General features: G+C 38.4%; 2 protein-coding genes and 1 non-coding gene across 3 annotated transcripts; 2 read left to right on the top strand and 1 right to left on the bottom strand.

The window, feature by feature from the left end:
- The first annotated feature begins 11,640 nt into the window (after positions 1-11,640).
- Positions 11,641-14,163, top strand: LOC139198065 (uncharacterized). The gene is made up of 3 exons (XM_070826320.1): positions 11,641-12,058; positions 12,347-12,513; positions 12,919-14,163. The coding sequence occupies exons 1-3, from the start codon at positions 11,641-11,643 to the stop codon at positions 14,161-14,163; spliced, it is 1,830 nt and encodes a 609-aa protein (XP_070682421.1).
- On the bottom strand, positions 12,166-12,272 carry LOC114826687 (small nucleolar RNA R71). Its single transcript, XR_003775744.2, has one exon. It is a non-coding gene; the product is annotated as a small nucleolar RNA R71 (small nucleolar RNA).
- A 4,444-nt stretch (positions 14,164-18,607) lies between the features above and the next one.
- On the top strand, positions 18,608-19,552 carry LOC139198064 (uncharacterized). Its single transcript, XM_070826319.1, has one exon. It carries the CDS (start codon positions 18,608-18,610, stop codon positions 19,550-19,552), a length of 945 nt encoding a protein of 314 aa, XP_070682420.1.
- The last annotated feature ends 5,393 nt before the right edge of the window (positions 19,553-24,945 follow it).

The raw sequence follows: 24,945 nt of genomic DNA, 5'->3' as shown, positions 1-24,945 counted from the left end.
AATATCGTGCTACGATGGAGTCGAACTCGGGATGTGATAATTTGGTATTAGAGTAACTCTGCCGTTCGATGTGGATATGTCGGCGAGGACACCGAGTTCCTCTTAAGTGGGGTGGATTGTAAGATCCCACATCGACCAACAAAGATGGGGTGATGTGCCTTATATGTACATGCTTCCCTCTCTATAGCACGAGGCCTTTTGGGAACTCACTGGCTTCGGGTTCCATCAGAACTTTGAAGTTAAGCGAGTTTGGGCGAGAACGGTCCTAGGATGGGTGACCCATTGGGAAGTTGTCATGTGAGTTCCTAGAAACAAACTGTAAGGGTGTGGTCGAGGCCCAAAGTGAACAATATAGTGCTACGGCGAAGTCGAGACTGGGATGTGACACTTTGAATGGTCTGGATTTCCAAATCCATCTGTTCTAGTCACAAGACTCACAACTCATACAATGATGGTTGGTGCTAATCTGAGAATTAACTTGACACACAAATTAAACCCTATTGTTGACAACTGTAGTAAAGACATAAGATCGTTCTAGACCAGGGATTAACTAGGGATGCTAATCAACACAAATAAGACTTAAAAACACTAAATTAGACTCTATAAACTCAAAACTGACTTAAAACACTCAAAACAGTAACAAACAATAAAAAAGACTCAATTCTAGACCTAACAAGTGATTTTGACGAAAATAAACTTAATTTGACTCAAAAGATTAAAAGAAAATAGATTATGACTCAACTAACAAAACTTAATGAATGGGGGATTGTTTTTGACGAATTTAAAACTTAAAATAGAAACTTTGCATAAAACACTTATTAAAAACGAATTTGGTGAATTGAAAAGGGTGAAAGGCTAGTTAGAGGGTCCTTCTCCACACATGACATATGCATACAAACCAATTTCCAGTTATTATTTCTTTAGACTATGAATGATAACACCCCAAGTTAACCGTGATAACGCAAATTAACCATCATATTTTCCTTAATTCATTGAATTGGATGGAATACGCATCGCAACCAAATTATCCTTATCAAGTTCCCTAACTATGAAAAGCATGATAAAAAGGCATATCAAAGGTCATTAAGTTCTTTGAAAACCATAAGCATTGATGAAGCATTCATAACTATGAAAAGTATGATACTTCTGCCAAGGATTTACTTAACACAATCATGACTAGTGACTTCCACTACTTGTGAATATAAGCTCATAACGATTAGGTGAAACTCCCTTATACTCTAGCATCAAATTCATGCATGCAAATTAAGTGTCGACTCTCAATCAACATACATGAACAAGTTTTGATAACTCAGATAAGCAAATCACATTCAAGACTCAAGAAACAATAACTGGATGTAATCAATTCATATAAAACATATAATCATGGCTTCGAATTCACCTCCAACTATAAAGAAATTAGTTCCTCATGTTCGCAATTAAACAAAGAGAATTAAATTTAAACATTGAAAACAAAGATAGAATACACCTAGAAACGCTATAACAATCTAACGTCTTGAATGGCAAGCACGGCGCCAGGTGGCTCCTTCTTCTCCTTCCTTGCATAGCTACGGCACTAGAGGGATGTATGTATATGAGTGTGTATGGTGCGAAATTGTGGTGCATGGTGTGTGGTGAATGAATGATGCAGCACTTGTATTTATAGGGAGAAAAAGGCACGGCCTAGGTAGCTTTGGAGAAGGATTGGCACTCCAAATTCGCAAGGAAAAAGTTTAACTAAATGGCAGAAACCAGGAAGAAATAGCAATAGGTTTAGTGGCAGGAAACATGGCTTCTAGAAAGGCTAGGTGCAGCTGATTTGTAGGAGAATAGATAGAGCTTCTAGAAACAGGTTTTTATGTGTCCAAGTCTGAAAAAGAACTCCCCCTTGCAACTGGAATTAAGGTATGATAAGATTAGGATAGGATAGGATAAGATAAGATAAGGTTAGTTTGGATAAGATAAGGTTGGATACGGTTTTGGATAATGTTCCTTCATTTTAGCTGATTCCTTATCTTCTTTGTCTTGAATTTATTTTCTTCATCTTTTCAACACATTCCTAGCCTCTTGAACTTCAAAAACGTCCATCCACCTTGATCCATGCATGTGCTATCCATTCTCGGCCCAAAACTACTTCAAAATGCACTTTCTTGCCAACTTTGTCATTAGGACCTACAAACACACAAAAATAGCTCAAAACACTATAATAAGTAGAAACTAACAACATAAATGCCAGAAAACAAGCTAACTAAGTTGCATAAATATGCTCCTATCAGGTGCACAGTTAATTAAATTAGCTATAAAAATTTCAACTCACATACCATTTGTGAGTCTTCCTGGTCCCGCAAAATGGTGGACTATCGTAACAAAGTCAATAGTTGGTCCACTTTTTAAAAAGAAGAAGTACGAGATTATCGACAATCATTTTATGTTGAATTCATTTATTGCATAGCCTGAAACTGGAGGTTTGAAATCACTCACAAGGGTAAAAACTAGAAACACAAAAGCTTTGTAAACAAGTTTGCACAATTTTGAGCCTCCCCACTCCTCTGTACTTTTGAGTTTGCATCCAATACTATAGGAAATATACAAAACTCTTTTTTTTTTCAAACAAAACAAAATTGACCGAAGTATCACTTGTTCTCTGCTCTCTCCCTCTCTCTCTCTCTCAAAACGAAAATTTGAGGAAATTATAGTAATGGTTCCTCAACTTTAATCCAATTAGAGTAATGGTCCCACAACTAAAAATCAATGACTATTGATCCTTTAACTAATTAAAACGTGCAACTATGATCCTTTTTTGTCAACTCCGTTAGAACTTCTGTCAAAATGAGTCACGTGCCATACAGGTGAGGCTGAATAAAGGGGTTAATATGAAAACCCTAATTAAAAAAATTATAGCAATGGTCCCTTAACTTTAACCTAATTGGAGAAATGGCCCCGCAACTAAAACCCAATTGGAGCATTGTTCCTCAACTTTAACCCAATTGTAGTAATGGTCCTTCCAACATCACTCATTTTATTTGAATTCTGATGAAGTTGACGAAAATGATCATAACTGCACGTTTTGACGAGTTAAGGAACCAATGAACAAGGATTTAGTTGAAGGACTTGTTGGAAATGTGCCATAAAACCAATCATATGATGATACTTTACAGACATTTCACATGTTAAACTAATATAGTTTAATTTAAAGAGCAAAGATTATTGTTTGAAGCCATCTCATATAAATGTTATACGCTTAAACGATAAGTCCAAGGAATATGTAATTGGGAGAATGCGATCTAAAGAAGTTAAATTCATGAGACCATAGGATTGCCAATTGGGCATTGACAGTCCGTTAAGATCAGTATGTGTTATGTCTTCTCTTAGGGAGAGTGACTGGTCTCGAGTTATTGGTGTGACTGACACCAAGACAAGCATGTAGGTGCTCAATAGAGAATAAGTCCACTGAACACGATCAACAAGGAGTTCTCAAACTCATGTCACATGAGAACTCATGGTTGGGATAATGCAAAGTAGTCATTTGACCTGAGGCATCATAGTTGTCTTGTGGTTAGGTCCTTGATCTTTGACTATGTCAAAATCACTCCGTCAGAGGGTGTCCACGTCATAGTTGGGGTTAAGCCACTTAGCCATGGAGGCAAGTGAATGCGCAACAAGGGATCTCTAACCTTCAAACTGTTTGAGGGAAAATACTCTATGATATGATTAAGAATCTCTGGCCAGAGTATGAATAAGATTTAGGAAGTCGTTCCAAATCACATTCAAGGTAATCATATAAGTAAGAGAATCACATTGGATAGTAGACATGAATAAACTATCAAACCAAACAATGTGGTCAAGAGTATTGTATTAGAAAAAGACCGTATTGCATTGTAATCCTAAACTGAATAGGTTCTCCACCTCTTCTGATTAGCTTGGGTAACCATGACATACTGCTAGGTGTCACTCATAGTTTATGGAGCCCTAAACGTGTATAATCACTAAAGGGAGAATTGAAAGTAAGTTTCAATTCACAATCGATTTGAAAGAGTTATAATCGCCTACTGCCTCACTAAAAGGAACCTAATGGATCGTACACTGTGTGAGGTAGAGATTGAAGAAACAACGGAGATGAGTAAGGACAATTAAATGGTTTAATTGTTTATGGCAAGAATTAATTAATATGTTAATTAATCAAACGAATAAGTTCGTTTTAAACCTTGAGTTAGTTTTAGGCCTTAAAGCCCAAATTGGGCTTCGAATCGTCAAGCCCATTAGCTTAAGTTGTATGACAACTTAACAAACAAAATTCAAGAAGCCCAAAACAGCCTAAAGGCTTGGGAAAACCGGCCATATAGAGAGGGGTAGTGAACTTGGCTTAATTGCAAGTTTGCCACTCCATTGTGAGGTGGTATAAAGGCAACTTTATAGCCATTTCATCCTTAGGGTTTCTTTTAGAGAAAAGATGAGAACACAAGCTCCATTTTTCTCTCTAAGAAGCCGGCCACCCCAGAGGATTTTAGCTAGCAATCTTACTTCCTCTAGGTCACTCATCTCTTCTTGAAGTCCTACCTTGGTGTGGAGACTTAGTGGTTCTCAACTTTGGGAACATGGAGAATCCTTTCAACCATCCTCATCCAAGAAATCCATGGAGCTAAGAAGCAAGAATGAAGGCCCTCTCGTTGGGTGATTAGCCTTTGCTTATGCAAAGATGAATCAACAAAGGTATAAAGTTTCTCAACTCACTTTGTTTTGAGTTGACTCTTGATTCACCCTTCTACTAGGCTTTGAATTTCATGGGTAATGTTTTTGTTTTTGAGTGCATACAAGCATGATTCCGCCTTTAATTGTTAATTGCATGCCATAGATGTTGCTCAAATGAACATGTTTTTCACAAAATTTCCTTCAGGACCATTGCTCCAATTGGGTTAAAATTGAGGAACCATTGCTATAATTTTTGAAAAAAACCTTTTAATCTTCATTGGTTATTTTTTGGAGCTTTAATTTGCTACACAATTATATATTGTTCATTCAATAATTGGTCTAACAGTTCTCTACTGTTGGTTAAAAATTGTTTATTTACTCTCTTTTTTATTTCTTCTGTTGTAGGCATAATTTATTGAACAATTATGGATGCCATAGAGAGAGTAAGGTGCAGCAATGGAGAAGAAGAAGAGAGAGATGTGTAATTATGGGTGTGTTCTATTCCACCCCATTGTGCCTTTATTTATAGTAGTAGGATAGGTAAAAACCTTTCCCCTTATGATTACCACATTTAATAGGCAATCACATTTTATAGTAGTAGGATAGGAATATAAGAGATATTCCAAGATATACTAGAATTTACACAATCACATTCCTAATCTAATAGGACTGCAAGACTCCCCCTTGAGTGTGTTAATACTTAAGCAAATGGCGCATCAGGTCTTCAGTGATGAAGCAAGTATAGTTGATGAAGTCGTCGACACAATGCGCGAATGCGAGTCTCAAATCAACGTAAGGTGAGTCTTGGAATGATTCAAAGATTTCGCAACTAAGGTCATATCATGGACCTCCAAGATATTGCGATACCCTTAACGGTAAAGACATAACCATTTGGGGATTTTGCCTTGTGCGGGTTTGATAACTAACTTGGGTTAGCATAACAAACAAGGCAAGCATCATTCATGTTGATGCACAAAATCAGTGAGGACTTTGGTATAATAGAAAATGTTAAGTTTGTGACCTTCGCTAGATTGCTCCGGTCACTAGTGTGGATAAGTAAGTAAATGGATAGGGACAGGGAAGTAAACACAAGATGTACATGGTTCACCCAAATTGGCTACGTCCATGGAGTAGAGGAGTTCTCATTAATTGTGAAGCGTTTACACAAGTACATAGGTTCAAGCTCTCCTTTAGTGAGTACTAGTGAATGATTTAGTACAAATGACATTAGGAAATATTGTGAGAGAATGATCTCTATTTATAGAAGAGAGTTTCTAGTTTCATTCTGACATTGATACGTGTCGTGGTGTGATTGGCTTCTGATGTTGACACGTGTTGTACTATGATTGGCTTCTGATGTCGACACATGTTGCGTTGTGATTGGCCTCCTGGTTTGAGGGAAACTCTTCTGGGTCCTTGACGGTATAACGTTGACCGGTGCTCAGTAGTTTCGGGATTGGTCAAGTATGGTACAAACAATGCTCCCCCAAGTTCCCGAGTGAGGGAAGCTCCTCGGTTGGGGACTTGCAAGATCCAAGCCATTGAGTAATCACGAAACTTCTAAGTACTGAAGTGTGGTATCATTTTCACTTGCCTTATCTGTCTCATACGTAGATGTGGTATCTTCTCTGGAAGTACTTTTCCTCTATCCAGGGGCGGTATCTTTAACCGATGAAGATGCACAAGGTAATGTATCAATTTCACTTGAAGCTTACTTGTAGTTTCGGGCTTGGTCAAGTGCGATACAAAACCTTATAGTAGGAGTCCTCCAAGTCGCCGAGCTAGGAGATTTGCTGAAAGAGGTAACAGACAAGGTAAGCAATCAGACTTCCAAGCAAGCAACCTGGATCGGAGGTTCGACTTCGGCTTCCGGTTGATTGTTCTTCTTCTCCTTGTGTTGTAAACAGCAGCAAAGATAAGGAGAAGCAAATGGAGAAGAGATGATATGAGATACTTTTGCTTTTGAAGAAGTAACTTTCCCCAGGCTTATTCTTGAACTAGGCTGGAGGGTTTTTTGGTTTCCTCCAGAGTATAAGGCCGACTCAAGAATTTGAGGGTCAAAACAAGTTCATCAAATCAAGAGTGCGTTCAACCTTGATGATATGGGATTCTTTTGTTGTTGACGAAGTAGTGGATGAATCGGCATGTGTTCTGTTGCGCTTGTCTCCACATGCTTCCTTGTATCCTTCTCACTTGCCCTATCTGTTCCTCAAGCAGATGTGGTATCTTTTCTAGAAGCATAAGATGCTGAAGATGAGTACTCGAGAGCAATGCCAGGTAAGTAGTCAAGCAAGGGGTTCCAGGGAGTCAGTTCCTGACTGGAAGCTTGATTCCAAGTGCTGACTGATTATTCTCTTTCTCGTTATCTTGCAGGTAAAAACAAGGGTAAAGGAAAAGATAGGGAAAAAGCATGATATGGGATACTTTTGCTTTTGACCCTGATGATATGAGATATTCTTGCTCTGGTGTGGCTAGTTTGCATAGGTATTATTGGGAGGAAGAAAGCTGAGTATTTCGAGAGGCTTCGTTGGGAGTGCCCTCTCAGATATGAGGAAGGGTTGAGCATTTTTGCAGGTCTGCCTGTCCGTGGAGGATGGAGGTCGACATATATATAGGAGTCCCCCTAACAACAAATAGTAATGTTATTCATTTACCCTTCTTGGTCGTAGCAATGTAGTGGGAGCTGCAAGCTTCACGTGTTTTAACTTTGTCAGAGCACTTTGAAAAAGTGGTATGCGGTATCTGGAAAGCTAATGTTGCGTGTGAAGATTGCAGACAAGCTTTATCCAAGGAAATCTGATTCTCGAAGTTCGAAGAGCGATGCTTCTTCGATTTTCGAACAAGCAATCCTGTCGGGGATCTGGCTCTCGAGATTCGGAGAACGGTGCCTCTTTGATTTTTGAGAAAGCAATCCTGTTGGGAGTCTGGCTCTTGAGATTCGAAGAGCGGTGCCTCTTCAATTTTTGAGAAAGTAATCATGTTGGGAATCTAGCTCTTGAGATTCGAAAGGTGGTGCCTCTTCGATTTTTAAGCAAATAATAATGTTATTCCTTTACTCTTCTTGGTCATAGCAATGTAGTGGGAGCTGCAAGCTTCACATGTTTTAACTTTCTCAGAGCGCTTTGAAAAAGTGGTATGCAGTATTTGGAAAGCTGATGTTGCGTGTGAAGATTGCAGACAAGCTTTATCCAAGGAAATCTGATTCTCGAAGTTCGGAGAGTGATGCCTCTTCGGTTTTCGAACAAGCAATCCTGTAGGGGATTTGGCTCTCGAGATTCGAAAAATGGTGCCTCTTCGATTTTTGAGAAAGCAATCTTGTTGGGAGTCTGACTCTTGAGATTCGGAGAGCAGTGTCTCTTCGATTTTTGAAAAAGTAATCTTGTTGGGAGTGTTTTCTTGAATGTGAGCAAAGGTTGGGCATTTTTGCCACTCTGCCTTGCCACGGAGCACGGAGGTTGACACACATTGGGACTTTCTAGTTATCAAGCAGTGGTGCTATTCCTTTACCCTTGTGGGTAATAGTAGGGTAGCTAGACCTTCAAAATTTATGTGTCTGAACTGTGTCAGAGATCTTTGGCAAAGTTATCTGTGGTACCCGATGAGCTGATTTTGCGTGTGGAAAGTGGTGCCTCTTCGGAATCTTGAGAGTGGTGTGATGCGAAAATTAACTTAACACACAAATTAAACCCTCTTGTATCAATTGTAGTAAAGAATGTAAGTAGGGATCGTTCTGGACCGGGGATTAGGAGGGCTTGCTAATGACCTCTAAACTGACTCAAAAATGTAAAACAAAGTTTAAAACACTAAGCTAGACTCAAAGAATGCAAAACTAAACTATAAAACACTAAAGCAACTCAAAAGACTCAAAACAGCACAAAACAAGCTAAAAGACTCAAATCTGCCACTAAGAGTGAAATTGGACGAAAATAGGTTTTAACTTGGTTTGAAATACTTAAAAACACAAACTAAATCAGTTTCTAACTAATATGACTCAACAAGGTAAAGGGGGTTTTGGTTTTGATGAATTTGAAAACAAAACAAGTAAAGTAAAGAAGTAGTGAAATTTGGACGAATTTGAGTGAATTAGATGGATAAAAGGCTAGCTAGGAGGTTCTTCTCCACACACGACACAATTGCATACAAAACGATTTCTAGTTGCTTTTCAATAAATCATGAATTCTCAACGCCCCAGATTAACCGTGAATTGCACTAATTAGCCCTCAGATTTTCCAAATGTTATTGAATTGGATGATTGCATATGACAACCCAAAGCATTCCCACAAGTTCCCTACATGAATTGCATAATAGAGATACAAGCAAAGTTCATTAAGTTCTATGAAAATCATAAGCATTGACGAGGCACTCATTACTATGAATTGCATGAAACTTATGCCAAGAATTTACTTAACACAATTATGACTAGCAACATTCACTACTTGTGAATATAAGTTCATAACGATTAGGTGAAACTCCCTTATATCCTAGCATCAGATTTATGCATGAAAATTAAGCATGCACTCTCAACCAACACACATAAATCAGTTTTAATTCAAATGGATAAGTAGATTGAATTCACAACTTATGAATCATAACTGAAAGTAATCAAATCATATTGCAAGCATGAACATGGCTTCGAATTCCCCCCTAGCTAAGGGGGGTTTATTTCCTCATACTCACAAAGCAAAGATAAACAAATTTAGACATTGAAAACAAAAGAATAAAAACACCTAAAAACGCTCCAACAATCCAACTTGAATGGCAAGCACGTTCAAAGGGTCCTCCTTCTTCTCTTTGTTGCAGCACAAGGTGTGGTTTGATGGACGCGTATGGATATATGGAAGCGAATGGCTGAATGTGTTTAGGTTGGATGGAGGCCACGGCAAGGAAAGGGAAATGAAGGTGCATGGAATTGTGTCTTTGTTGTGGGAATGTTTAGAATGGTTAAGAAGAAAAGACTCTGTCTTGCGGCAAATTGTGTCTTCCTCCCTTCTCCCTAAACTGTCCGTGTGAATGTGTCTTTGGATGGATCTCCACCTGTGTTATGGTGAATGGTTGATAGGTGCATTATTTATCACATTTTCAGGTTAATTCTCCCTAAGTTTTGTTAAGGAATTGGTCTTAAAAGAGCCTTATTACTTTCCTTTTCTTTGTTTCAGCCAATCTACGCATGCAAGACGTTTTTTATGCTAATTCGGCTTTCCAGAGGAGTTTTGAGGCAAGGCCAATTGGAGAAGGAAGCTAAGAGGTGGAAGATCATTGTGTCCACATTTCATAATTTTTCATGGAGTCAAACGTTCCAGTTTTACAAATCAATCCCGCAGAAGTAACTTTCCCATCAGAACTGCGCAGCTGTGGGAGAATGAAGATTTGAAGGCTTTTCTGATTTTTCCTAGTGGTGTGCGACACATGCTTGAAAAGATAAGAGATCAAGCTACGTTTCCAAAAGATAAATCGACCCCAAATCTGGCGTGCAATACAGATGCCGTGTTTCCCAAGTCAAGAATGACTCTTTCCTAATTTGTTTCATTAATTACTTAGGAGTTTGTTTTCCTTTAGGATAGTTTTTATCAGACTTTTTAGGATATTATTAGAATAAATAGAGTACCAAAGGCTATCTTGAAAGGGGGGAAAATGAAATACACACAAGGGAATTCGTCCAAAGTGAATGAGGGCCGTTTAGCGTGTTCTTACCATTCTTTTTTGGGTTTTATCTTTTTACAAGATTTCTTTTGTGATTTTTATTATGGCTATGTGTAACTAAACTCTTCTTCTAAGGTTTATGATGAAGCCATGACATGATTATTTTCGAATTATTTTGTTGATTATTATCTGATTACATGCCATGTTTAGTTCTTAATCTTTGTGCTTAATCTATTCTAGTTTCTAATGTTCGTGGGACTGGCCATCATTGTGAACTTGGTTCTAGATATTTAGATAAATCTGAGAGGATAACCAATATCAATTAGGTTTATTGGAACTAAGATTAAGAAGAGTAGCCTAACTAGTGAGGATGACCAATATCAAACTAGTCCTACTTGGTTGACATAATTCTTCAGTGCTTAATGGGTTTTTATGTGTTTAACTGTATGTCTAATCAATAGGATATAGTTTTCACGTATAGGCACACGAGTTGATGCCTGACCAAGGATTAATTCATACCTTAGAAAGAACAACCTTAAACATTGGCATGGTAATTGGATAGTAATCGGCCTGAAGAAAAGGGACTATGATTGTTATTGGTGGATTCATGACCTTAGGCTTTCATCACATTAATTTCTTTTAAACTTTCATTTGTTGCGTGTTTTCGTTATTCTTATTCTTAGTCTAATTTGAAGTTGAAGTTTTAATTATTTTTCATAATCAATTAATCAATCATTCGCTCCTTAGTTAAGTTAAGTTTCACGTAATCAACTGGTTGAATTGGCATTAAAAGCAATCTTTGTGGGATCGACCTCGTATTTGCGTTTATTTCTACAATTGATTCGTGCGCTTGAGAGTTTAATTTGGTTTAGATTAATCTATTATTTAGGTTAGTTTAAATGTACATCAAGTTTTTGGTGCCGTTGTCGGGGCTTGCCCCTTAATCCCAACTCGGCTTGTTGATTACACTTTACTTAATTGATTTATTTTAACTTTTTTTTATTTTTTATTTTTGATTTTTGATTTTTGATTTTTGATTTTTCTGTTTTTATTGTGTTTTTGTTTTCATATAAAAAAAATCGCTAATTGCATAAATCTTTAATTCTCAATTAGACTTTTCCTTGTTTGACTATTATTGTTCGACTGTCATTGTCCAGTAAATATCTTCTTCTTTTGGCTTTTAGTTTTCCTATTCAACCCCGAGTCTTTTAGTCTTCCAGTGGAATTTTGTTTCTACCATTACCCATCATCAAATTCTCTGCGACACCTCTGCAAGAATATTACTGAAATCATACTTTGGTACTTTGTAGGTGAATGATCGATACTCGTTCCTCAGAAGGGCAGCTTGTAGAATTCGAACCAAAGATTGAACGAAAACTCAGGCAAATTCGCAAGGAACAAAGAGAACGGATAGAAGAAAAGGCAAAGGATGAGCAAGAACAAGAAGAGATGGCTGCAAACGGCAATAACGAAGGTGCACCTCGAACCATTCAAGATTTCTCTATGCCGCAGTTTTCCTCTAGACAATCATGCATAGTTTATCCTGAACTTGATGCTACTTCTTATGAGATCAAAGATTATGTTATTAACATGTTGCCTAAGTTTTCTGATGATGAGAATCAAGATGCTAGTGAACATGTAGATAACTTTCTGGATATTTGTGGGACACAGAATATTAAAGGAGTCTCCGATGAGTTCATTCGCCTAAAGCTTTTCCCTTTTTCTCTCACGGGTGATGCTAGAACTTGGTTCAAGACTCTGCCAACGAGATCAATTACCTCTTAGACTCAACTTTCTAGTAAGTTCATTCAAAAATTTTACACTCAATCTAGAACTCAGAGGTTGAGGGATCACATATTTCACTTTAAGCAGAACAAGGGAGAACCACTTTTTCAAGCATGGCAGAGATTTAAAGATTTGATAATTAGTTGTCCACACCATCAATTCTTACCACGACAACTAATTTTATACTTCTACCAACACTTGAGTGATGAATGTCGACATAGATTGGATGCTGCAGCTGATGGAAATATATTGGGTAAAGAACCAGAGCAAACTACTACTATCATTGAGAATGTGGCTGCAAATTCATCTCAATGGGATAGTAGAGAGTTAACTCAGAATTCTGTACATGAAGTAAGTTCATCTAACGAGGTGGCTGCATTATCAAGGAAATTAGATGCTGTGGTGAATATGTTTTCAAAGAATGCAGAATCATGTGGGATTTGTGCTGAGCATACTTATCCTACTCATCGTTGTCCTCAAAGTGGTACTTGTCCATAAGTTGAAGCATCTAATCAAGTCAATGCGTTTAACCATCAACGAAACGATCCCTTCTCAAATACTCATAATCCAGGGTGGAGAGATTATCCTAACTTAGCTTGGAAGAATAATTTTCACCAAGGATCTAAGCCATGGCAACAAGGAGCAGCACCTATAAAAACCAAGAAATCGTCTTGGGAAGAAGCTTTCGCTCAAATGGTTGAAGCTAATACGCAATATCAACAAACAACTTCTCAAGTTTTGCAAGCTCTCTAACAAGGGCAACAAGCTCTACAACAAGGGCAACAAGCTCTTCAGTAAGCATTCCAGCAAGGGCAGCAAGTAACTAGTCAAGCCATCAGTAAATTGGAAGCATGTCAAATCGCTGCGGTAATTAGTGAAAGAGAACCGGGGCGTTTTCCAAGTCAACCCGAAGCTAATCCAAGAGGGAAAGAGCAAGTTAATGCCATTAGAACATTGAGGAGTGGTAAACCTTATGATAGAAGAGAAGAAGTCGCAAAACCAAAGAATCAAGAAGAGAATGCCCACGAAGCAGTTCCACTACTTTCTTCACCACTCGCTGCTCTTACTCCTGCTTCAAAGTTGAAGAATTATGATCCTCCTATGCCTTTCCCGCAGAGATTTCAGAGGCAGAGAAAGGCCAAGTATATGTTAGATATATTAGAGCAATTTAAAAAGGTTCAAATCAACATTCCATTACTCGATGCTATAGCACAAATTCCTTCGTACGCAAAGTTTTTTAAGGGTCTCTGCACAAATAAGAGAAAATTCACAAACCATGAGAAGATCGAGCTTACAAATTGTTGCAGCGAGGTTTTGATCATGAAGATGCCTCCAAAATTACAAGATACGGGGAGTTTCACTATCCCATGTGTTATTGGTGATTTTAAATTTAATAAAGCTTTCTTAGACCTTGGTTCCAGTGTTAATCTCATGCCGTTTTCTATTTATGAGCAGCTATGTATTGGAGAGCTACAAAGAACATCTGTCTCTTTACAATTGGTTGACCGATCAGTGACTTATCCCAAAGGCCTTGTCGAAGACGTTTTGATCAAAGTAGATCAATTCATCTTGCCAGTAGATTTTCTTGTGCTCGACATGAAGGAAGACCAAAACATTCCTATTTTACTTAGTCGTCATTTCCTTGCAACCGCTGGAGCTTTAATTGATGTCAAAGAAGGCACACTTAAACTGCAAGTTCAAGGAGAATCCTTAGAATTCAAGATGTTTGAAGCACTTAAGTTACCAGCCGACGTAGAAGAGTGCAGCAACATTGAGCTTATTGCTCTTATTGTCAATGCTAACTTCGTGGAGAATATCTCGGCAGATTTGTTGAAGACATGTATTGAATATCCAGAGTTAAATATGGAAGGAGAGGAAGCCATGTACATAATTACAGCTCTAAACTTGTCCCCCACTCATGCACCAAAATGGCAGCAAGCATGGGAACCTCTAGGATCAGAATTGCCTTATATATTGCCATCCATTGAGCAAGCTCCTGCATTGGAACTTAAGTTTTTTCCTGATGCAATGAAAGTTAAGCACTCAAATTAAACCCTCTTGTTGTCAAATTGTAGTAAAAATGCAAGTAAGGATCGTTCTAAACCGGGGATTAGGAGGGCTTGCTAAAACCTCAAAACTTACTCAAAAACATAAAAACAAGGTTAAAAATGTTTGAATAGACTCAAAGGACTCAAAACAAGTTCACAAGACTCAAAACAACTTAAAAACACTAAAAACTGCCTAAAAACACAAACTAGGCAGTTTCTGACTCTAACACAACTTTGGACGAAATTTGGGTTTTGACTTGACTCAAAACATTCTAAAACACAAACAAAATAGATTTTAAACACTTTGAAACAAGAAAGTAAAAGGGGGATTTTAGTTTTGATGAATTCGAAACAAACAAATTAAACCCTCTTGTTGTCAAATTGTAGTAAAAATGCAAGTAGGGATCGTTCTAAACCGGGGATTATGAGGGCTTACTAAAACCTCTAAACTTACTCAAAAACATAAAAACAAAGTTAAAAACGTTTGAATAGACTCAAAGGACTCATAACAGGTTCACAAGACTCAAAACAATATAAAAACACTAAAAACTGCCTAAAAACACAAACTAGGCAGTTTCTGACTCTAACACAACTTTGGACGAAATTTGGGTTTTGACTTGACTCAAAACATTCTAAAACACAAACAAAACAGATTTTAAACACTTTGAAACAAGAAAGTAAAAGGGGGATTTTAGTTTTGATGAATTCGAAACAAACAAACAACTTATAAAATTAAATAGATTGTAAAGCGAATTTAAGAAATGAGATGATGGATGGATTAGTTAGAGGTCCGTTCTTCGCACATGACACACTTGTACATGAATTGATTTCCAATTGCTTTTCAATAAACTATCATGCTCAACACCCCAGATTAACCGTGATGCACAAATGAACCCTCAGATTTTCCTTTACTCATTGAGTTGGATGAATGCATGCAACAACCCAAATCATTCTATAAAAGTCCCCTATATCAATGCATAATAGAGACACAATCAGAGATCGTTACGTTCAATGAAAATCATAAGTGTTGACGAGGCAATTATAACTATGAATGCATGATACAATTGCCAAGAATTCAATTAACGCGATTGTGATAAACAACCTTCACTACTCATGAATATAAACTTGTAACGATTAGGTGAAACTCATTTATATTCTAGCATCTAATTCATGCATGAAAACTAAGTATGCATCCTTAATAAACATACAAGAATCAATTATGAATAAAATAGATAATTGAATTACAATCACAACTTATCAAATCACAATTGGAAGAAATCAATTCAAATCTCAAGCATGTTCATGGCTTCAAACTTCCCCCTAACTAAATAGGGGTTTAGCCACTCATAATTGCAACAAAATTTGAAAATAACAAAGTAGACATTGAAAGCAAGAATGAAGTACACCTAAAACGCTCCAAAGTTCCAAGCTTGAAACGCCAAGGACCTTTGTTTTCACCACCTTGTTGTAGCACAAGTGTCTAGGATGTGTATGGATATATGGATTGAATGGATTTGCACGGCTAAGAGATGAAAGTGTATGGATTTGTGAGATGTAGTATGGCTAGATGAAGGGATGGAGGTCACGGCAAGGAAATTGTGTTTGTGAATGAAGCTCTTTTGATGGATCAAGATTGTCCTAGGGGAATGGTGGATGTATTTATAGGCTAAGGAGAGGACCACTTCAATTCCTTGCATGTGCAGTTTGTATGGGTGTGTGATGTCCATGTTTCCCTTTACATTTGCACACACATGACCTCCATCATTCCAGCCACAAAACAAACACATTTTCTGCCATGTTTCTCCTTTACATTTACACACATATTCTTCATCATTTCAGCCACAAATCAACCCATTTTCTGCCCATGTGTGTGTCTTTCCTTTGCCCATGTGTGTGTGTTTTTCCTTTGCATTTGCACACACATGTTCTTCATTATTTCAGCCAACAATCCACCCATTTTCTGCACATGCCAAGCCCTTCATGCTGTGCAGTTTGCATGTGTGTAGCTGTCCATGTTTCTCTTTTGCATGTGCCATGCCTTCTCTTTCTAGCTGTGCATTTCCACTTGCTCCAAAGCCAAATGAGTGCAATCATAACCCCATTTGCTGCTGAGTGTTGATGACAAAGCAAAACACAAAACAAGTGCCTTTACTTTCTCATTTTATTAGCCAAATCTGCTTAGCCCTTTTCTGAACCTTTGCGTGTTACAATGCCCATAACTTCTTCTAGAAAAATGATATTAACAATCCGTGAATTGCTCCAGAACATAGACATCCGTAGCTTTCCAAGCATATAAGGCTCATTTTCTCATTCATTCTGAGCTGTTCGTAACATGCTTCCAAAGTCAGCTAATCTGCACAGGCAGTTTTGACGAATTTGTTACTTAATATCTCACTTGTGCTACTTTTCTTTTCTTTGCTTGATAAATCACACAAAACACAAAAACATAGTAAATAGCTCAAAAATATAAGGAACTAACTAAGAAAAGACAAGTGAATTTTATGTAAAATATATATAAATATGAGCTTATCATTGCCTGAACACTTAAAGTATGCATTTCTTGGCGAATCTAAGACGCTTCTAGTGATCATTGCAGCAGACCTAAGTAATTACGAAGAATAGCAGCTTTTACATGTGCTAAAAGAGTATAAAACAGTTCTGGGATGGACTATTGCAGATATCAAAGGCATAAGCCCAACCATGTGTATGCATTGAATATTTTTGGAGAGAATTCCAAGCCCACCATAGAAGTACAGCGAAGATTGAATCCCAACATGAAGGAGGTTGTGCGTAAAGAAATTTTGAAGCTTTTAAACGTTGGTGTGATCTACCCGATTTCGGATAGCAAGTGGGTTAGTCCGATTCAAGTAGTTCCAAAGAAAACCGGAATCACCGTGGTCAAGGACGAAGACAATGAATTGGTGCCAACAAGACAGACAACTGGGTGGAGAGTGTGCACTGACTGTCGCAAATTGAACTCTTCCACTCGCAAAGATCACTTTCCTTCACCTTTTATTGATCAAATGCTTGAAAGATTAGCAGGTCACTCACATTATTGTTTTCTTGATGGTTACTCAGGGTATAATCAAATTGCAATTGCTCCGGAGGACCAAGAAAAGACAACTTTCACATGCTCATATGGAACCTTTGCATATAGACGTATGCCATTCAGTTTATACAATGCTCCAGCCACATTCCAACGGTGCATGATAAGTATTTTTTTTCAGTTATGGTTGAAAGAGTTATTGAAGTCTTTATGGATGATTTCTCTGTTTATGGTTCTTCTTTTGATCATTGTTTGGCAAATTTGAAATTAGTGTTGGAAAGATGTAAGGAAACTAACCTTGTTTTGAATTGGGAGAAATGTCAATTTATGGTTAAACGAGGAATTGTATTAGGGCACTTAATATCGAGCAAGGGAATTGAAGTTGACAAGGTAAAGATCGATTTGATAGCTAAATTGCCTCCCCCTACATCTGTAAAGGGAGTGAGATCTTTCCTTGGACATGCCGGGTTTTATCGACGCTTCATCAAAGACTTTTCCAATATTAGTCATCCGTTGTGCAATCTTCTTGCCAAAGATACTCCATTTGTTTTTAATACTGATTGTCTACATGTTTTTAATTCTTTGAAACAACTCCTCACTTCCGCACCGATTATCACAGCTCCGAATTGGAGCTTGCCTTTTGAACTAATGTGTGATGCTAGTGATTATGCAATAGGTGCACTACGCAAGTCGAACTTTGAATGAGGCGCAAGTGAACTACACCACCACAGAGAAAGAGATGCTCGATGTAGTCTTTGCCTTGGAGAAGTTTCGATCGTATCTCATTGGCTCAAAAGTGATCGTGTACACTGATCATGGAGCACTCAAGTACCTATTGGCGAAAAAAGATGCAAAACCTTGACTTATCCAGTAGGTGCTGCTCCTACAAGAATTTGATTTGGACATTCGAGACAAGAAATGAGCTAAAAATGTAGTAGCAGATCACTTATCCCGCCTTACACATGTCCAAGATGAAGAAGAGGATGTTTTGCCCTTAAACGAAAGTTTCCCGGATGAACAACTTTTTGCCATTAATGATGTTGTCCCTTGGTATGCCGACATCGCCAATTACCTTGTTCGTGGAGTCCTACCCCCTGATGTGAGCACTTAACAAAGAAAGAAGTTTCTCTCTACAGTGAAGTTTTATTTCTGGGATGATCCATATCTCTACAAATACTGCTCATATCAAGTGATAAGACGATGTGTGCCAGCTATTGAACAAGAAAGTATTCTGAAATTTTGCCATAGTTACGCATATGGAGGACACTTTGGACCGAGTAAGACTGCTGCCAAGGTTCTACAAAGTGGATTTTTCTGGCCTACACTCTTCAAGGATGCATATTTGTTTTGTTCTACTTGTGATCGGTGCCAACAGTTAGGCAACATATCAAAGAGAAACGAGATGCCGCAACAGAGTTTATTGGTTTTAGAGCTCTTTGATGTATGGGGAATCGATTTTATGGGTCCCTTTCCCTCTTCTTTCAACAACCAATACATCCTTGTCGCTGTAGACTACGTATCCAAGTGGGTAGAAGCAATTGCCTCACCAACTAATGATCATAAAGTAGTGCTGCGTTTTCTGCAGGGTACAATTTTCCCCAGGTTTGGCACACCACGAGTAATTATTAGTGATGGTGGTTCACATTTTATCAACAAAGCCTTTGCTACCCTCATGGTGAAATACAACATTCATGATCGTGTTGCTACTCCGTATCATCCACAAACGAGTGGGCAAGTTGAGATTTCCAATCGAGAGATCAAGAAGATTTTAGAGACAACGGTAAATGCATCACGCAAAGACTGGTCTCTCAAGCTCAATGATGAATTGTGGGTGTATAGGACAGCATATAAAACGCCTACTGGGATGTCTCCTTTTCGTTTGGTGTATGGCAAGGCTTGTCATCTTCCCGTTGAATTGAAGCATAAAGCTTATTGGGTTATCAAGAGGTTGAATTTTGATTACCATGCTGTAGGCGAGAAGAGAAAACTTCAGTTGAATGAGCTCGAAGAATGGCGAAACGAGGCTTACGTAAATGCCAAAATCTACAAGGAACGCACCAAAAAGTTTCATGACAAAGCTATTATTCGAAAGGAGTTTGTACCTAGTCAGAAGGTCTTGCTCTACAACTCCAGACTTTGTCTTTTTCCAGGCAAACTACAGTCTAAGTGGACTGGTCTCTTCGAAGTCATTCACGTTATGCCTCATGGTGCCATTGAAATCAAGAATCTGCAAAATGGAGAGTTGTTCAAGGTTAACGGGCACTGTCTCAAGCATTACTTGGATTTGATTTTACCAGAAATCAAAGAAGTTGCCTATTTTGAGGCCCCATCATCTGTTACTCCTTAGACATCCGAAATAGTCTAGCTCATGACTATAAAGAAGTGCTTCTTGGGAGGCAGCCCAAGCTTTCTCAACCTTTCCTTTGTTTCGTAGTTTTTCATTTTCGTTTATTTTTTGTTGGCATCAGTTTTAATTCCTTTCTTGCTTTCAGGAATGGTGGTGTGCAACACTTCAGTTTGGGGGAGTACGTTACAAGGCATGTCGTCTCAAGTTTGTCATTGCTCATGCATATTCCTATAGAAAAATCCCGGGAAGTTTTCATACTTTACCTTTAATTGTGTATTTGTTCTGTTTTCTTTGGTTTAAACATTGAGGACCATGTTTGTTTCCAGTTTGGGGGAGGATTTCGATCTCTGTTTCTGTGTTCTGTTTTCGTTCTGTGTTCATGCTGTCAATGTTTGTTTAAAACTGTTTTAATTGGGAAGGAATTTGAACATTTTGTCCGTGTTGTGTTCTTCAATTTTTTGTCCTCTTTCAAACGATATAAAGACTTTGAAAATCAGATTTTTCTGTCAAAAGTTATGATCAAATCTCTGTCTGAAGGTCGAAATTGCCTGTGGTATTGTCATATTTGCACCGTGCTGTTTGCAACCTCTGTTGGCATATGTTCATTTCCTCTATTTATTTGTTCTATGTTTTGTTGTTCTATTCAAGTCTTAATGTTATAAATATATAAAAAAAATAAAAAAATATATATAAAAAAAGAGATTTTATTTTTCTTGAGTCGTTTTGTTAGACCTTCCATAAGTCAATGATAATAATTTGCTTTCTTCTAGGTCACAAACTTATTTGAATTTGTTCTTTTTATGTGAAAATTTAATTGCTTGATATGGTTAATCTAATTCTTACATAAGCATTCTCAAGTTTATTTTATACCAATAACCAATTTTAGTATGATATTCTCCTACTTAGAGAATTATATGTGGATTTTAAGTGAAAACTTATTGAACCCTTGTAAGATTTTGAGCCTCTTGCATATTCTTTCTTGTGAGTTTCATGATTGCATTATCATTCACTAGAACTTGCTTCAATATCTCTCGAGGCGAAATCCGAAGTCATGCAACATTAGGGAGATGATTTAGGCCATTTTTGGATCGTTTGAGCTTTTCTAACCAACCTTTTATGTTATATTATCCCTAATTACCCTTTTGAAGCCAAACACTTAAGCCTTTTCTTTCATCACCCGCATTCATCCCTACCCATTTAGCCTATATCAGCCATTCCCTATGGCTTAAGGAATACCAAGGGGACGTCAATGAAGAAAAGGTTGGGTTTTACATCAAAGATATGGCGTGTACTGAGGTACCATGTATAATATTATTTTTATTTCCGAATTAAAAAAAAAAAAAGATAAAAAAAAAAAATTAGAAAAGAAGAGTTTGAAATTGTTCCATTTTTATATCATGAGTCCTGGACACCAATAATAGAAGATCTAAGTTTCAAAGAGGACCAACCGAAAGTACATGATAAGGATATCTTGGTATTTCTTAAGTGTTAGTTTTTTCCTCTCCATTCTTTGATAGCTCTTACCCTAGCCTAATGTTATAACCCTTGTAAAGACCTTTGATCCTTGGTGTTGCATTGATTTACATTAGTGGAGAGACGATATGAAGAGCAAGCTTATGGGGTTTTATTTTGCATATCATGATTTGAGTGAAACACTTTGCCCTTTAATGTGTGATTCCTTTGTGAGTGATATTCATGGTAGAGGATTTGAAGTGGAAGCTTTGGTTTACATATACCTATCCGGGCTGAGTAAGTTATATTGATATTGGTTATGTCACTCCTTATGATTGAGAGTGTTGTCCAAGGTTTGGTTAATTTGATTTTGGAAAAATGTTTAATTCTCTTAAGTTTGGTGACCATCTCTGGATTGCTTTGAGGCTAATTTATGGAAGGTCTATTGTTTTCCTTGTCTTTTATTTTGTTTTGCTCGAGGACTAGCAAAAGTTTAGTTTGGGGGTATTTGATAGGTGCATTATTTATCACATTTTCACGTTAATTCTCCCTAAGTTTTGTTAAGGAATTGGTCTTAAAAGAGCCTTATTACTTTCCTTTTCTTTGTTTCAGCCAATCTGTGCATGCAAGACGTTTTTTATGCTAATTCGGCTTTCCGGAGGAGTTTTGAGGCAAGGCCAATTGGAGAAGGAAGCTAAGAGGTGGAAGATCATTGTATCCAAATTTCGTAATATTTCATGGAGTCAACTCCGCACTTCGGCCAGAAATCCCTAACCTCCAGTCTACTGCAACACTCGGCCTTTAGTGGGCTCCTCAACTGGTGCCTCATCACAGAGCTGAAGAAGTCTTCAAACACTTCTTCGGCCTAGTCGTCCTTTCCGACTATGAATTTTTGATATGTCATAATCAGGAATACCCCTACTTTGCTGCCCGACAGCTTGGCTACCTCCAAGGTTGCCCGGTGCCTCTACTTTCTTCCCACTCCATTCTAAGCCGATAATGCCTCTCTGGTTCCTCAGAAAGGGAGTGTAGAGACATCGAGAAGGAGTTTCAGGAGCAGTGCAAGAAATTCCACCTTTAACCAACTGTTCTTGAATCTCTCGGCATCCACACCTTCGGTGACTGGTGGGAAGAATATACCCAGAACTTGTATAGCGTTTCGGTCGAAAACATAGTTAACAAGATTTTTAGTGACCAACCCAAAAAACTTCTGCCCCTCAATCCAAAAAGACGCCCCAGGGTATATGACTATCTCTACTTTTAATCGATTTTACTAATTAGATTTCACTTTCTCAGGCAGTCGAGTATTGAAACATGCAGACGTGGTCACCCCGACTATGGCCAAGAAAAAATTAGTCCCTTCATCCAAGAAATCTGAAATCGCCGCATAAAATACACCGAGCAAACGGCCTTACCAGAACACCGAAATGGCAGGTGAAGCCCTTCACCCCACAAAACGCATCAAGAAATTGGCAAAGAAATGAGCACGGGAAATCCACGTTATCTCCAGCCATACCACATGAGCGACCGCTCTTAGTGCCTCTCCTCCTGCTTTTGTTGTCTAAGCCTCAGTGGAGAAACGACCATCTTCAATCAGCCTAGCAACCCAAGCTGACCTGGCCGTTGAGGTTCCTGAGGCCATAGTCGAACCAGTTGCTGTACTGTTAATCGAAAAGCCTGCAGCTCCGGGGTCAACCGTAGTATCCGTACTGGGGAAGGCAACCTCTTTGAATCGGAACAATCTCCCTAAGAATCCAAAACAATCAGCGATCATCTTAGAAGAGGTATGATTATGCTGGCAACTCCCTTCACTCATTAAATTCAAAAGTATTAACAACTCTTTTGTTTCAGGATGACGAGAGTGACGAGATTCTATCGGCGAGTCACTCTCGACCAACCGAAACTCCTTCCATCGATCTTCCCTCTGTGGTTGAGGCGACCGACCAGGTTGATCCTTCTGCAGTCGATTGTGGAAAAAGGCTTATCATTGAACCTAAAGCGACGTCAAAATCTCCAATTCACCCGTAGGACCAAGACCTTGGTATCCCCTCTTAAGAAAGGACCTCGACTTTTGTAAGGCTTGATTACTTTGACTTGTCAATTTTGTTATAACAAGTCTGAACCGAGAAAAATATTAAATGTCAAGTGCCAAGTTATTCATTTCACCGAAAATTCTATGCACCGAAGAGTGTTATCTATATTTCCTGGCCACCTCAGTGGTCGTTGAACGTAGATAACCTTCTTCGGCCGCATGAATTAAGAAGCAGTCTAAAACACTGGGCTCGGCCATTAATCTTTCTAGGTTCGAGCAATGAACCAGGAGACATGGCCGAAGTTTCATCTCGGCAGGTCTAAAAAATTATCTCTGCAACATTCTTTTATGATTTTCCTTTTGCCTAAATTCTCTTCTTATGCAGCCTTCATGGGAAGTCGAGTTCGATGCTCTCTTATCGAGTACTTCGGGGGCGGCTGGCCCTTCGACAGCTACAACCGGGCCTTCCGTATTAACAGCCGAATCGATTGTTCTTGTTAGGTTGCTGGAACTCTTGTCTCTTTCACCTTCATAAATTCTCGAACACCAGGGCCTTGATTCAGTGGGTGCATATCTGAACGACCTCGCAGCTGATGGTCAATTAAGCATTGAGGCTATTACTCAAACGTCTTTTACCTTGGAACGAACTCGAGAATATTTTGGTATTTTCGAGAAAACTCTTCGGGCTGAAGACGACTTGAAAGCTGCAATAGCTGTTTGAGATGCTCTTCATCCACAGGTCAAAGTTTTAAAGGGAAAAAAAAGACCTTGGCCGACCTTGATCGTCTAATTATCGAACTCCAAAATCGAAGGTCAGCAATTGCTTCTGAGCTTGCTAAAGATTTTGAGTCAAGCGGTAAATCCTGCTTAACTGACTACATGGCTAGAGTGAAGCAAGTCGAGCAGCTGAAGATGGACAAGAAGAATCGGCAAGCTAAGGTCACGATGGGCGAGGTGCGGTGGTTGGAGTTGAAGGCCTTTCTTAAATCTGATTGCCCAAGAATTATTTGATTGTAACTGATTGCCCAACTCCATTTGTACACCTTTTTGCGAGCTTAATGAAATGAAATTTTATTCCCGCATCTCCCATGTGACTGGATAGTATTTCTTTAAAAACCTCCCGTTGATAGGTAACTTATGAACTTCACCAGTTCGATCCCTAAGATGGTCTGCTCCCTTACCAAGAACCTTATGAAAAACAAATGGTCCTTCCTAATTCGGCTACCACTTGATGAACCTGGGGTCTTTAATTCCAACAGGTAGTACGATTTGCCAAACCGACTCTCCTTTGCCGAACGTTTTTGTCTGACTTGCTGATCATAAGCTCGCTCGGCGATCTTCATTTGTGCCACTAATAAGTTATAAGCATTAAGCCAAGCTTCTTCTAAATCTTCTAACTCTTGTCTTATAGCCCGACTGTACTCGATGCTGAACAAACTACTTTGTTCAATTATTCGCAACGAGTTTATACTTAGCTCGACTTGTAACATTACGTCGTGTCCATAAGTCAACGCATATGGAGTTGTTCTAGTGGCTGTCCATAGAGAAGTTCGATAGGCCCATAATGCTTCGTTTATCTTTAAATGCCACATACCAGGCCTTTCTTTTATCATTTTTTCGAGAATACCGATTAGAACCTTATTACTTGCTTCAGCCTGTCCATTTGCCTGTGGATAATACGGCGTAGATTGCTTGACTTGAAGCTTTAGATTTGCCAAATATTCCTCAAACCTGTCGGATGTAAAGATCGTACGATTATCTGTTATGATTATTTCTGGCACGTAGAATCTAGTCACAATGTTTTCTTCAACAAAATTACAAACTTCTTTAGATGTTAGCTCAGCATGTGATTTAGCTTTGACTCATTTGGTGAAGTAGTCCGTTGCAACGAGTATCCACGCATGTTTGG

The sequence above is a fragment of the Malus domestica genome, chromosome 08, assembly GCF_042453785.1.
Source record: "Malus domestica chromosome 08, GDT2T_hap1".
Classification (NCBI taxonomy): Eukaryota; Viridiplantae; Streptophyta; class Magnoliopsida; order Rosales; family Rosaceae; genus Malus; species Malus domestica.
This window is presented reverse-complemented; position numbering and strand designations above follow the sequence as displayed.